General features: G+C 37.4%; 1 protein-coding gene across 1 annotated transcript in view; it reads right to left on the reverse strand.

The window, feature by feature from the left end:
• The window catches only part of fryb (furry homolog b (Drosophila)), a 63542-nt gene that overhangs the window by 12173 nt on the left and 35125 nt on the right, over positions 1-16244 (reverse strand). The window contains 19 exon segments of the mRNA XM_051120535.1: positions 216-313; positions 1630-2243; positions 3242-3336; positions 4044-4231; positions 4348-4469; positions 4959-5160; positions 6039-6224; positions 8304-8407; positions 9272-9422; positions 10564-10646; positions 11298-11388; positions 11779-11947; positions 12037-12183; positions 12444-12700; positions 12928-13099; positions 13742-13841; positions 13928-14082; positions 14464-14574; positions 15176-15336. Of these exon segments, the coding sequence (XP_050976492.1) occupies positions 216-313; positions 1630-2243; positions 3242-3336; positions 4044-4231; positions 4348-4469; positions 4959-5160; positions 6039-6224; positions 8304-8407; positions 9272-9422; positions 10564-10646; positions 11298-11388; positions 11779-11947; positions 12037-12183; positions 12444-12700; positions 12928-13099; positions 13742-13841; positions 13928-14082; positions 14464-14574; positions 15176-15336 (3206 nt within the window).

The following is a 16244-nucleotide window of genomic DNA, read 5'->3' on the forward strand; positions in this document are numbered from 1 at the left end:
TCAGTTGTGTTACCATATACACTTATATGTGTGTGCTACTACTGACTGACATTTTGTTCTAAATAAGGGAGCAAAAACACTTCTGAAGTTGGATATAATGCAGGATTAGGTAGTGAGAATGAGTCAAGTTTGTTTTCACATTCAGGTGTAAATGTCAGTGAAGTGCAGGGTGTGTTTCAAACATGAGTGTGTAGAGAATAGGAGGCAGGGCAGACCTGTGCGATCCTCTCAGCACTTTCTTTACAAAACTGCGTAGGGCTACCGAAGTGTTGCACCAAGTGAGGCAGCAGGCAAAGCACATTCAGAGGAAAGCCTGAGCGGGCAGAGAATAAAACATGAAATGAATTATGAAAAAATTACATTATGAATGCTGAATATCCCATTAATGCATGCCTGTATGAGTTTTTCAATCTGAAATTTCTTTAAAAGCATAATGAGTTAAAAATTTAAAGAGATGCTCCTACCAAGGCTGAAAATAGAAATTGAAAAAGTTTTAATTATTTACATGAGTTCAGGTTAAATGTGCAAAAAAAATTGTTTTTAGAATATCAATATACTGGGCTAATTTCTAAAAACACTGTTTTAAATGTGATAAAATGTCTTAATTTAAATTAAGTAATAATAATAAATAAATGTATTTATAATTTATAATTTATTAATTTATTCATTAATAAATTAAAAATAAATTAATATTTATAATTATAACAAAAAATTAATTAATTCAGATTAGATGTTTAAAAAATGCTTTTAGAATATAAATATATTAAAAAGAATTTAAACTTGCAAAAATGTCTTAATTCAAAATATTTAAGTAATTAAAATAATTTTAAAATATTAAAAATAAATTCATATTTATAATTACAAATACAAATTAATTCAGGTTAGATGTCTAAAAATGTTTTTAGAATATCAATATACTGGGCTAATATTTAATTTAAAAATAATTTAAAAAATTAATTAATATTTATAATTGCAACTATAAAATTAATGAATTCATTTAAATGTTTAAAAAATGTTTTTTAGAATATCAGTATACTGGGATAATATTTCTAAAAGCACTGTTTCAAACTTGTAAACTTCTTAATTCAAATTATATAATAATTTAAATAATTTCAAAATAATTAAAAATAAATTAATATTTATAATTACAATAAAAAAATTAACTAATCCAGGTTAGATGTTTTAAAAATGCTTTAGACTATAAATATGCTGGGCTAGTATTTCTAAAAATTAGTTTAAACTTGTAAAATGTCTTAATTCACATTATTAAAATATTTAAAATAATTAAAAAATAAAATTATTATTTATAACTACAACTAAAAATTAATTAATTCAGTTAATTCAGTTGTTTTTAGAATATCAACATACTGGGTTAATATTTCTACAAACACTGTTTTAAATTTGTAAAAAATTCTTAATTCAAATTATTTAAGTAGTAAAGTAGTATTAATTTTAAAGTATTAAAATAATTTAAAATAATTAAAAATTAAATATATATTTTTAATTATTCTAGACCTTTTTAGGGACGATTTGGCATTAAACTTTTTAAGTAGTGGCAGCCCATATATATCAAGCCTGGGCCTTTATTGTGCACAGGTTTTAAAATTATGCCACTACCATTCTACCCACCTATAGCCTGCGATGTGTCCACTACCGGCACTCGTGAAACAGGTGTAAGCTGACAGAACAGCTGAAGTGTAAGATCATTTGTGGCCGGAGAGGTGAATCCCTTCAGGAGCAGCTGCTGCAGCCCAGAAAAGCCACTCCACCTTAGCTGGGCCTGGAGCTTCTCTAGTCTCTCCCTGTTCTCCTGCAGATCCAACGGAACCCGTGCCAGCAGTTTGTGAACCAGCCTCAATGACATCTGGTATTCAAATTCAAAGTCTGACTCCATGAGCGACACCGCCACCCAGAAGATGGTGGCGAGCAGGTTGGCAGGGTGACTGGAGTGCGAGGGGTCGGTGATGACACTTGTGTCTGCGCGAGTAGAGTTGGAGGACGTGCTGCGGGCCGATCGGGCGAGACCCTGTTGGGTACAGGCTTGGATGCGGTCCAGCGTGGCGCTGCGAGGAGGGTTGGCGGATGAGTTTTCCCCACTTTCGCCGAACTTCTTAGGGACAGAGTAACTGCGCTGGTGCCTGTTACGCTCATTAGTGCCGCCCTCTTGGTGCAGGTTCAGCTGTCCTGTGCTCTTACGGTTTGGGTTGAGCTTCCCGCTCACCAGGAAGTCTGGAGAAGAGTCTCTGTACGTGGAATAGACATTTCAGGTTTTGTTAAAAAAAATAGATTTATAATTTAATACTTTTTTTTTCTTCTGTTATATTCTTATCATTAGTACAAACTAGTTCAAAAGTTTTCTAGTTGAATATAATTGTAATAAATTCCTATAATGGCAAAGCTGAATTTTCAGCAGCCATTGAAAGAGTACAGATAATGTACTCACCCCATTGTCATCCAAGATGTTCATGCCTTTCTTTCTTCAGTCGTAAAGAAATTGTGTTTTTTGAGGAAGACATTTCTGGAATTTTCTCCATATAGTGGACTTCTATGGTGCCCAGGAGTTTGAACGTCTAAAATGCAGTTTAAATGCAGCTTTGAAAGGCTCTACACAATCCCAGGTGAGGAATAAGGGTCTTATCTAACGAAAGGATCGGTCATTTTCTAAATAAAAACCCAAAAAACTAACTATTAATCCGGATTACAGAGTACGCATGCGCACTGCAAAACTAGACAAGCCGAGCATTTGAGGCTAAAAAGTATATACATTTTTATTTTTTTTAGAAAATGACAGATTGTTTCACTAGATAAGACCCTTATTCCTATTTAGAGCCCTTTGAAGCAGCATTTAAACTGCATTTTGGATGTTCAAACTCATGGGCACTATTGAAGTCCACTGTATAAAAATAATTCCTGAAATGTTTTCCTTAAAGAACATAATTTTTTTATGAATGAAGAAAGAAAGGCATGAACATCTTGGGTGACAATGGGGGAAATTATCCATAAATTTTTGTTATGGAAATGAACTACTCCTTTAAGCCAGTGTGTAGTGTCACACGATCCTTTAGTAAAATTCTTGACTTTCAATTTTGATCAACTTAATGCATCCTTGCTGAATGAAAGTTTTAATGTATTTTAAAAAATTAATTACTGACTAACTTTTAAATGGTAGTGTACTGTAGGTTTAAACATTTTAGCCTAAAATAGTAGGAAAATACAGCAATGTACAGCAAGCAATTCTCACCTTGTCAAAGCTGCCATAAGTTCACTGTTGTTCAGACATTCAGCTAAATTATCCACAACAGACTCCAGAGTGAGTAAAATCTCCATTACGTAACCCTAAAAGGCAAGAAAATAAAAAGCAATATGATTAAAAGTAAGGGCGTGTTCACGCTTGTAGTTTGGTTCATTTAGTCTGGAACCAAAAAGGAAAATGATACATTTGGTCCTGGTCCACTTAGCATTCACACTGGCATTTTTGACAGTAAACCTAAAGAACCTAAAGGCATAGTGATGCGTTCACAACTTGATTGATCGGTTTAAATGACGTATATTTAATCACGGAACTGAACACTGCATGTTTATGATTTCATTTTCACCACCTGCGAACTCACAAAGAGTTCATAAAAGGCACTTTACCTCCTCATTGCTCAATGTTTGCCTTCTGCTCATGTCTCATAGCATTGTATCTTGTCATTACTTCCTGTTTTTGGTTCATTTAGAAGTATTTGGTCTGTGTTTTGTTCATATTTCATTCTAACCACACCAGAGTTTGGAAGCGGGGCGAGACCCATCTTTTTAGCATTCTCGGTTTGCTTGTTGTTGTGCACCAAGGTTCAGATGGCAGCATTCACACTTACTCAAATGAACCGCACTAACAGAGCAATCGCACAAGAGTTTGTTTTAATCAAACCAAACATGACAAGTGTTAACACGCCCTAAGACTTGTTTGGCCACCAAATGCATTTAACCAATTCCAGAGAGCGATATAATCATAGTATTTATTACATGGATGTTATTTAATACTCATGCTGATAGATGCATACCTGTACTTCATCCCCATGTTCCCCTACAACCTCCACCAGGCGTGAGAGCAGGTCGGACACAGCGTGGGCAGAAAGGGGTTGTCTCAATGCACGGAAGATCTGGAACGAGCGCCCGGCGTAATGTCGGGAGGAGCTGCAGAGAGCCGTCTGCAAAGCAACGTCGCTCAGCTGATGCTCTAGATGGAAATCTGACACAAGACACTTATCAGTTGCTTATCGAACAATCCTTTTTTCAATATAATGCACAGGATATTTTATTCTGGAAATGTGACACATAAATGCACTTAAAATGTTTGGTAATTACCTGATTTGGACTCCTTGAACACAGAAACCACATGCCGCAGGAAATTTGTGAGCTGCTCGGTACTCTTAGAGTTGGGGTTCTTTGGCGTAATGTCTTCATGGCACCAAAGTGGTCCGAAAGCCCTGAGTAAGGACAGGACAGTACTCCATGCACTGTATCACCACCACCACCACCAAAACCACAAACACATGAACTACTGCTCTCTAAATGCCTGATTTAATGACTCTGGGAAATGCCCAGTAGTTTGCCGGAGAAAAACGATATGCGTTCTAGATATTTATCAAAATCACCTGTGTGATTTTCAAATGTAAAAAAAAATTAAAATAAAGGTAAATAATTTAAAACATTTCAACTAATTTAAGTAAATAAAAGACATTTTTTAAATTTAAAAGTATTTTATTAAAAAATAAAAAATGGCCACTAGGGGATATGTGAGATTTGGAATATTTGATTGTTGATGCACCATCCATTTTTGTCGTCATCCTGATAATCATATTTATATGCATTCTAAATCAGTGTCTTACTCCTCACTCATATTAGACATACGTTTCGATTTATTTTCATCCACATATATCAAAACAACAGCTAAAAACTGTATCTTTGCCACACACCTGGTGGTAAGGAACTCGATGAGCTTGTTGGTTTTCTCATCTGATTCTGTGGAGGACTCATCTAGCTCATCCAGGTCAGCTGAAATTTGTGGCAGGTTTCCGATGCTTCCTCCCAGGCTCACACTAGAAGAGGTGGAGGACGAGCTTAGTCCGGAATCCGCCACTGGTGATGCCTGCCACTCCCGCAGGAAGTCAAACCCCCCTGTCCAGAAGAAAGTGTGCATTGGTTACACAACACATGCAGATTATAAACAGTACATTATAAACAATCAGTAAATGCGTAAACTTTTTTTATTTTCATATTATTGTGTCTGTGGCCTGATTACGAATTCACCAGTAGTCTTCGCTGTATGATCAAAATATGAACCAAAACATCTAAAACATCTGTGCTTTGTATTCCAAGCTTTAATTGTCAGCAGTTACTTTTCATATGTCTATTCAGGTGTCAGTAAACAAGGAAACAGAAATATCAGTGACACCAAGGATAAAAGATTAAATGCCAGAAAGACCTCAGTCATAATGCAAACTGGGACTTGGCAGAGTGTCTGGCCTAATTACCTCAGTCTCTTCTATAGAGAGAAAGACAAACAGCTGCCAAAAATACTTTGAATTCTATGCCAAAGCGTGTTAAATCCTAACCCTTGGGCTTTTGCTTCATAATAGTTACCTACTTCCTCATATTGCAAATTTAAGCTGTGTTGGAAATGTAGGTGAAACTTACACTCACACTGTCTGCTCTTTGCTGTAGGGGACGTGACAAAATGAGGTCAGATGAGTTTAATGCAAGGTCTATGTTTTTTGTTCACTGACTGAAGCTATTCTTCTGTGTGTAAAGAAACAATGACTGTACCCAGCGGAAATTTTTACAGGTAGCTCTCCATGTTCACTTTGCCTTAGAAGTTTCTCCTGCAGACTTTATTATCTTGGCATGTCTGAGCACAGTTTGAAATATTGATGATGTCTTTTCTGAAACTCTATTATGAATTTTGTTCTTACGGGAAATAAAACTTCCAGCAAGAAATTGGAATTCTTTTGTGTAAGGGTATAAAAACAGTCTTCTGGGTAGAGAACTGATTGTACCTGTATAAAGATATTCAGGCTGGTAGCTGGATTTAACGGTGAGGGTCTTGTTGTCACCGATCTCTCTGGTTAGTAACAAGACAGAGGCGATGACCTGGAAGTTGTTGTTGCAGGAGAGGGCAATGAGCAGATGCAGGAGCAACCTCTTGCTGTGCTCAAATACCTCCGGCCGGTAATGATCCAAACCTGAGAGGACAGAGATGCACAGGTAAATGAACTGAACTGATTTGAGCTGAAGCCAGTGAAGTGGACAGGAATGAACAACATTCAGAACCTGAACTAAATGACTTTCAAAGGGTGTTCCCACCGCTGTACGGTTGCATAACGTGAATAACACATTATGTTTCCAAGGAGAAGCAGAGAACACAAAACAGTGCTCTGTGCAACAACGCACACTTGTAATAGTGTGTAACAGATCATACAAATTGTCAGACCTACCATGAGCACAGAAATTATATGCATTATATAATTTTTTAAATACAAATTTCTAATATTTTTCACTTTAAATCAAAGTTTGTAGTGTTGTGATCCATCTCTGAGCTTACAAATATATTTTGAAAAAAAGGAAAATATAAATATGGTTGCAAGCAGCGATTACTGGGGTAAGGCATTTAAGGAAAAATACATTACATATTATTTAGCAAGACTATACCCACCTAAATTAATTAATTTTTGGCAAATCCAGGTAAATCACCATAAAAATATGATGTTTTTTAACGTTTATGACTGTTATAGCACCAGCTGTGGTCTGATCCCTTAAAACTTGCATGCTTGTTTAGAATCACCTGTGCTCAGTCAGTTTTGTGAAGTTTTGAGTTTTCCTTTAGGCTTTATAGGATTTGGGGTAAATTTAGACAGGCCCCTTTTCTAAATGTCCCCATTGTAGCTTTCCTAAAGGGTAAATTTTAACAATTTTTTGATAATTACTGGCCTAGAGTGTTTAGAGAATTGTACTGCAATGTTTTTTTCCAGATTGAGCGAAACACCTAGGACTAGTTCACAAAAGTTGTTTTACATCTTCTCAATCATTTGACAATGATTGACAGCAGTGGTTGTAGAGGCAAAGTTGTCTGGAATGGGGAGTTCTATCCTATGATACGAATATTGTGCATATGTGCAAAAAATGTACAATCGTTTACTCCCTTGGAAAATGTGATATCGATATCTATTACCAGTGGAGCCATGAGTTGAACAGGCCCACCGAGTTTCGTTCCGGTTGGCCTCCGTTAACCTTGACCAACACGTGTTCAAAGATACACAAATATCCTTGTAGACACTTGTCACACTTTGGACCAAGACCGTGCACAGTAATTTTCACATTGATAGGACAAATGGTTGCATAGTTATAGCTTTTTTATGCTTTTTCCTTCTTATAGCACCACCAAGTGGCCAAGCTTCGCAATCCGTTCAGGAGTTATAGGCATTTTACTAAAATGTTTTCGAACGTTTTTGCGCCTCTTTGTGACGGTGAGTCAAAAGTTAAACTTTTTTTGCTAATTATATTCAGTCTCCAGAGAATCTTTCTGCACTGGTTTGGTTCCGATGAGGTGAAAAACCTAGGACTAGTTTGCAAAAGCAGGTTTTTTGAAAAATCTGATGGATTCTTAAGACACTTGAGCCTGAGAATGACAATTTAGGAGTTATGAGCAATTTTGTACTTTTGAGTGCTGTAGCGCACCCGTCACGCCGATTGGGGCAAGCCCGCGTCACATTGTCGGGGGTGTGAGTACTACCATTCCTCCAAGTTTCAAGTCCCTATTACTTATAGTTTGGTCTGCACAATCAGTTTTACGTGACCATTTTAAAAATTACAATAGGATTTCAGAGCTACGCGCTTGAACCCCTAAATTAACAAAATAGCAGGTGCGCTTCTAGTCGAAAGACAAAGAGAAACATGTGGACAAGAGGTGCTGACGACATCAAGAGTCTGAGAGAGATAAGCCATGAGTAGATGGCATTTCGCCAGCCCCCTTTCTTTCCTTCACCTCTTCGTTTTCCATCACACACATTTTTCACATTTCTGGCATTGTTGTGCTGTGTTATTCAGACAGACTGCTGGGGTGAATTACAGTGGAGAATGCAGGAACTATATAGGCCAGACCAAAGATGTGAGTGTGTTCTCACAAAGACACCCAAACACAAATATGCACTCCCTCATATCTTTTAAAAGCTAACAGTAAGTAACAGTCTAGATCACAAGTCATTTCAGAGTAATCAGAGTGAGACAAACAGATGAGAAGAGATAGAAAATAATACAGTGCTTACCTAGGAAGAGAGCATGAAGAAGCAGCGGCAAGTGTAGTGCCCAGTCTTCTCTCACGCTGTGGTCCACAACCATCTCCGTCATGAAGATCACAGCTATGTTACACCTGCCGGCACACACACGCAACAAGAATAGTATTACACACTTAAACTGATTGCTGGTTGCAGCAAGGTTGTGGCCTAGTGCTCATGTGGATGATGCAGGTTTTAATCTGGCTTGATTTTGTCCAATATTTCCCATTCTCTCTTTGCTACTTTATCTATCAAAATGGCAAAAAGGCCTAAAATGAAGGCATACAGGGTCAAGCTCAGCTGTGACTATGAGTCACCTAATTAAATTCAAGATCCATGAAATTACCGAACGGTTTAGACAGACGGTTCTTCATTTGGGTTGTGCATACCCAGACAGAACACACAAAGGGGAGTTTATTTTTAGCAGGTATTCCTGTTACGCAATTCTGCTCATATTTTCAATAACTAAGTTTTGATGTATATCCTCCTGTTCAGGTGTCAACCTGAGTCTGCACAGATCTGATGAACCTGACTGATAGTTTATAAAATCCCAAATATGTTGTTGCACCACCCTCTGATGCATGTTTGACCATCTGTACCTCCCTCCTGAAAAACCATTAAACGTCAGAGGGATGCTGGTAAGAACTGTTGTTACAGTAACAGAACAATAGCCCTTTTCTTGTAAACAAAACAGAGCTGTGGGTAACTTCTGTAAAATGCTAGAGCAAACTAACATGAGTGGGTTTTATGGGGCTGGCTTAATAAAATCTGTCACGCTGCACGTGAACAAAAGCAACTCTGTAAGGATGAGTTTATGGTGTGAATCCATGTATGTCTGTGTAAATGTTTTGCGAGTAGGAGTGTTGTAAAAGTAACCTTGGACATTTAAGAACTTTCAGAAATCTTCAATCTTATTCAGTCTGACTTCATTAAAATGTAAAGGCAGTCTCGGGTGATACCTGTGAAGGGGTCCACGTGGGGTGATGGTTTCAGGCAGGTAGTCCACCAGCGGGGCCCAACAGCCACCGTTCACAGGCATGGGAAGAGGTTGAGGTCTGTTACTCTCCAATACACTAATCAACCAAGCAGCGTATGGAGGCAGAGGGTCATCTGTTAACACACACAATAGGAGTCAAAAAATCAGCTGGGCTGAGTTATCAGGACACAGAGTGAACAGAGAAACCAAATACCAAATAATTAAATAAATAGGCATTAAATCTTGACTTCAGAAGCATAAATAGACCACAGAGTGATACGAAAGATATGAAACTGGCACAGCTACTGTATGTAGGGCACAATAGTCAAATACACAGTTTAGCACTGCTATGCAACAATATTTGACCATCAAATGCTGGGAGTGACCAATCAGAGTCAAGCATTCCAGAAAGCCTTATAATAGGGAATATTTTAAAATGTGTCTACAGTTTCACATACAGTTAACATTACATCTTATTGATTTAACACTAAATCAGTTGAATCACCTGAATCTGAGTTTCTATAACACAAAAAAATATTTCTGAAATTTTCTTTACATTTCTACTATCATAAAGTATTATATTATTTTATGTTCACATCTAAAAAAATCAAAATGAACTGATGACTTAGAATAAAAAAATATTAATCAATTTTAAGTAATTCTTAAATTAAGAATTAAATTTCTAAATGAAAAATTAAATACTTTTAGCCTGTCACTTTATATGAGCATCTGGTGTGACGAGTCAATTCAAAGCGCATTGTGCAATTATCATATAATTCATCTCCATTAGAACTGCCATGTTTCCACTCATCCATCAGCTGTCATGACAGGTATGTAGGCAGGACAAAAGCTGGCAGCTCCCACACCCAAAACTCATAAATACGTGTGCACAATTGGTTGACATGCACATTAGAGAATACACACACAAAGGCATGCGTCTTGACTTTAATTTCAGTACCGTATTCCTTAATATGGAGACGCAATGCTCTAGTAAGCATGTATTACTGGTATATACAGAATGCGCCAAATGGTAAGTCACATGTACAGTTGTCAGCTGCTAGAAATTTAAAGCTGTAAAACAATGAGTGTAAATGTATCCTCAGTCGTATGTGTCAGCATGTGGATTCACAGCTGTGAACCATCTGTTGCTCTGTTCTTGTAATCTAGGCGATTACTGACTGTAACCTATAAAAGTTTGGAGCTGCACATGCGGCTCGGTGAACCGCAAAGTTGTCCATAACTACATCCATAATACAGGTCAGATAAAAAACGTACTCTTCTCCTCATCATAAGAGCCTCCTGAGCTGTTGCTGTAGCGGGATTCCAGGCGGTTATGAGCTCGGGCTGCATTGCTCAACCTGAGGAAATGTGTGCACAAAATACATGTTAGGAAACACAGAACAAATGTGCATATTGACTTAACATGTGTTAATTGGCTGTTTAACAACCTAGCAGCTGCCTACTTAGCACATATGTGACCCTGGACCACAAAACCAAAACCAAGTAGCACAGCTATATTTTTTGTAGCAATACCTAACAAAACACTGTATGGGTCAAAATGATCGATTTTTCTTTTATGCCAAAAATCATTAGGATGCTAAGTGAAGATTATATTCCATAAAGAGATTTTGTAAATTTCCTACCGTAAATATAACAAAACTAAATTTTTGATTAGTAATATGCATTGCTAAGAACTTTATTTGGACAATTTTTTTCAATATTTAGATTTTTTTGCACCCTCAGATTCCAGATTTTCAAATAGTTGCATCTCGGCCAAATATTGTCCTATTCTAACATTAATGGAAAGCTTTATTATTCAGCTTTCAGATGATGTATAAATCTCAATATAAAAAAAAATTGACATTTATGACAAAATGGTTTTGTGGTCCAGGGTCACATATGTGGTGGATGAGCACTTACAGCCTATATGTGGTGGAGAGTGGTATTTTTTTAAACTTCCTTCTCTCTTTTTCAAAGTTCAAATCAAAGTTACATAAAGAAAGATGTACCTTTCTTCATTCTCTCTGACAATCTTTGCCTCATCTGTCTCTTGGAAGTTTTCTTGCCCAGCCACTACCGTATTACTGCTAGATGTTGTGCCTTTGCAAACAAACAAAAAACTGATTATTTATCCATAATCAGGGAAGAACAGTACATTGGGTTATGAGACTCGCACCATTCAATACAATATAATCAATGATTTTAAAACTGGACAGACCAAAACACAGAACTGTCATTGCTGAATTGAGCTAGTACTACATTTATAAGCACCTATATGTATATTTATAGATTTAATTATTTATTAATTATGTTATTATTATTAATAGTGCTTCCATTATACAATTACACAATTTGCATAGTTTTAAACAATAAGTTGTTTCCTGTGAAACTGTCTGAAAGTTATTTTAAACAAATCTTAAGTTTATCTTTTTCTTCTGAAACTGCATTCAAAAAAATAATAAATTCTGCTAAAAACCATATGTGCTTTACCTGAAGCCACAACGGAGGTTTTGTTGCTGGCAACAAAGCGGTAAAACGGTGGGTTGTCACAGTGTAGGACCACTGGGTTTACCGGGTCTGTCTGCTGAAGCTCAAAGAGCAGCTCCTCCATGGTCTGAATAGTGTTGTTCCGACACAGATATATCACCACTTTCTTAATCTAAAAACAGTTCGAAACAAATTTAGTCCATTATAAGCTAATAAAATGACAATGTTGGTTAAGCATGTCCATATGTGTGTTTTCCTTACATAAGGTAACAATGTAGTGTCACTGCTGACTCCGCACAAGCTTATGAGGAACTGCAATGTTATTCTCAGGTTGTTACTCCACTTGTCATTGGCCACAAGAGCATTCCAGGCATTCTCCATCTCAGGACCTGGGACTTCATCTCCATACTGATGGAAAAACCACACAAAAATAACATCTTAGTTGATTGCCACCTCTAAAGAAGCCATTTTCAATACTTTCATAGCAATGTATTATAGCATTGCAGCATATCATGTATAATGTTGTATAATCATAATTTAGTTTTCCTCTCCTCCTCATCTATTTGCAGTCTGGTAGAATCAACTGAGATCTAATTTGAGCCTGTCATTCGGGTGGGTTGAGTCATTACCACAACTGGATATTTATGCAATAGTGAAGTGCTTCCCACCTTTGCGGTCATGAACATGAGGTTGTTTAGGACCAGTGAGGTGGCCTGCAGAGAGCCCCAGCCGTTGCCTTTGAGCCTGTGGGTGATTCCCAGGTTGTCAGACTGCTCACGAGCCTCTTCCTCTGGAGTGCATGGGCTGGAGGTTGGGGGGAGCAGTCCTGTATCCACCAGCTCTATGTTGTTTAGCCAAGGCAGCAGGTAGGTCAACATGATTTGTCTGCCGTTAGGGTGAGTAGTGGGGAACCTCTGGCTGACCTCTATATGTGAGAAATAATTGTGGATTAAAAAAAATGAGTGGCAGGTTTAGCACAAGGTCAAAAGTTGGGCTGCAGTACAAATAACAGAGGACTCTCGACCAGGCCCTTTCTTTTGCATCTATGTGTTTATTTGCTTTTGGTGGGGCAACAGTTTGGTGACACATCCAAACATCTGGCTAAGAGCTATTCCTTGTAAAGCATGAGTAAGTGTGTCACAGACAGCGTACCTGAGAAGAGAGGCAGGGTGAGTTCAGGATACATGCAGGCCAGCTGATTTGAGAGCTGGAAGAGAGAAACGCTGTAGAGTGGCGGTAAAGGACCATGTGTGCCATACAGGATATTTCCAGATTTCTGCCCCACAATCCTCTTTGAGTAAACAGACAACTTGGACTCCAGAACCTGAGTGACAGAAATACAGAAATGGAAAAACAGGAGCTAGTAATTAGAGGTTCAAGCACGTAGTGCTGAAACTCTATTGTAATTGTTAGAATGGCCAAGGATCAACAATCTCCACGTAAAACTGATTGGGCAGACCAAACCGTAAGTCAGATAGTTATCAAAAAAAAAGCTGAAAATTACCTTTTGGGAAGCTATAACGGGGTAGTTTAGAAAAGGGGCCTGTCTAAATAGAAAAGCCTATAAAGCCTAAACGAAAGCTCAAAACTTCACAAAACCTGGTGATCACATGATTCTAAACAAGCAAGCAAAGTTTTAGGGAGATGGGACCACTGCTGGTGCAATAAACGTTAAAAACGTTATAAAGCATATTTCTATGGTAAATTACCAGGATTTGGCAAAAAAAAAATGTAATCATTGATTCAGGTAGTTACAGGCTTACTAAATAATATGTAACGCCTTTTTATATCTTTTTGTATGTGCTTAAATGTCGCTGTTTGCAACTATATTTTATTTATTTATTTTTGGAGAGAAAGCTTGTAAGTACATACTTTCTGAATAGTAATCAATCAATCAATCTTTCATCTTTCACATGAAAAGCATGTAAAAATTGTAACAACTGGCTTGAAAAAAAAAGTCACGTACCTGCATGAGCTGCATGGATATCTCGTAAATCTCTCTGCTTGTGTCAGATGACTTAAACAACACCAGATTCAAAAGAGTCACAATGTCACATGGATAATTCCTAAAAAGCAAGGCGAAAAAATGATGTATCATGTGCTATCTGACAACAAAATATTGCAAATTCATTAAAGGTAAGGCTCTAATTACCTGCTACCACACACAGTAGCAATAGCTTTGAAGCACCCTGAAGCCAGCTGGTATGATCCAGTGAAGCAGCGATCCACAGCCCAGTTAAAAAGATTCACTTGATCTGGATTCAGTTCCAGGAGCAAAATAACAACCTCACAGCCCAGCCGATGCACCTGCAGCCCAGGGCAGTGATATAAATTTGAGTGTTCAAATGTGTGCATTTCTCATAATCAAGCAGAATTAAAGTTAATCCAATCTGCTAGTCATTCATTTCAACTTTAATTGCAAGCCTAAACAATAAGGTAAAACTCCTTTGAAAAGTAGACAACCCAGAACCAATAAAGTCAATAATGCAGAAAAGGATATAAAACAAAATATGTTCACAGGCCAATCCTGACAGGCTTGTTGGTTAAATTTTAATGTCAGGTATTAAACTTGATAAAAAGCAGCTATAAAATTAAACAGGAAGCCTGTTCAACATTAACAGGTTTGGACAAGGGGTACAGCTGACATAGGAACCTTTCCAGCAATAAAAAGAGTGAGTAAATGCTTACCCGGAGATCATGGCAGGCTAAGATATTGTCCAGCCACTTATACAGGTATCCATCTGTAGAAAGGCCCACATTATCGAACACAGGGCCGCAGCATAATACCGCTGACATAGCCTGGAAACAAATTATGTACACACAGAAACACAACATTACATTAAAGAAAATCTCATCAGAGCTCAAAGTTTGAATGTGAAAAAAATCACAGTTCTGAGGAATAAGTCTTTAAATTTAGATTGAAATTACACACTTCTCTTAAACTTTACACATATGCTAATTCTGTCTAACAGCCCTGATCCATTGTGACAAACCAGAATGGGCTTTTCACGCCTTCTTCAAAAAAAAAGGTTGAAGCTTCTGGTACCTGCCAAGCGCATGCCTTTTTGGACAAAGAGGGTGCAGAGAGCTTGGGGAATTTTCCGCAAGACACCTGCCAGTTGTTAATTGAGCTACAGGTATTTTCCAGATTGGATTTCAGACGTTTCCACTTGATTTAGTACTGCTAACATGACTGTATCTTTTCTTCCTTCTACTAACTTGAGCCAAAGAGACAACCGGCACCAAACTGTGATGGCAATTTCAAAAACTTCCTCTGTTCTCTTAAATTACAAGATATTTCTATATGCCAAGTATGAGGGAATAAAGTCTTGTTTGATAAAATGCCTCAATGGTGATTCTCTGAAATGTCAATGAGCAGTTTTTTTTAATCCAGGTTTACCTTCAATGCGCAGTACTGGTAGCGTGTGATCTGGTGGTTGCGATCACTATAGCGGTCCAGAGGTGTGAACATGACACTGAAGGGTCCGGCCCACTGGCTGAAGAGAATGAAGAGGTGATGCCTCAAGCTCTGCTGAGGGAACAATAACCGCCTGTTGTGGACTAAAGAGAAAAACACGAATGAGGAAGATTTTTTGGTATTTCTTTACACAACCATCAACAATCACAACAATCACAACCATCTTTTGATTTGAGAGCTGGCTGTGACGCAGGGATCAGGCAACTTAAAATCTAAAATTAACTGGTATTATTTGAAAGTATGTACTCTATAATTCAAAAGTCTGGATAGGTAAGATGTTTTTTTTTTTTTAAATAACACCTTTCAGCACGTTACCTTCATGCAAACATGAAACAAAGTAATTCTTTTTTGGGGGGGGTGGCTTTTTTTTTTTTTTATTATGATAGGATAGTGTAAAGTGGGACAGAGAGAGTGGGGCGGGATTGGGAAAAGTCCTCGAGCCAGGGTTCGAAATCGGGAGGCCCATAGTGCAACGGCACTGTTTGTCGGCGCACTTGCCCACTAGGCTATCGGCACTGACCACTGGTAAGATTTTTAATGCTTTTAAAATAGGTTATTTATGCTAACCAAAGCTACATTTATTTAAAGAAATTTGTGAAATATTATCACAATTTAAAATATTTTTTTTCTATTTTATTATGTATTAAAAACAAATGTATTCCTGTGATGCAAAGCTGAATTTTCAGTAACCATTACTTCAGCCTTCAATGAGACGTGATCTTTCAGAAATCATTCTAATATGCTGGTTTGGTACTCAAGAAATATTGCTTATAATTATAAAATATAACACTTTTGTGAAAACTTAATATGTTAATACTTAATATGAGAATAAATTTTCTTCTGTTGATGACGAGTTTGTCATACTTATTTATAAAAAATAGCAATATTCATCCCACTTTTTCAAGATGTCAACACACTAAACAGCCCTTCATCACAACCATCTTTTGATTTGAGAGCTGGCTGTGACGCAGGGTTTCTGGTGGGCTTACAT

This window comes from Labeo rohita, chromosome 10 (genome assembly GCF_022985175.1).
Source record: "Labeo rohita strain BAU-BD-2019 chromosome 10, IGBB_LRoh.1.0, whole genome shotgun sequence".
Taxonomy (NCBI): Eukaryota; Metazoa; Chordata; class Actinopteri; order Cypriniformes; family Cyprinidae; genus Labeo; species Labeo rohita.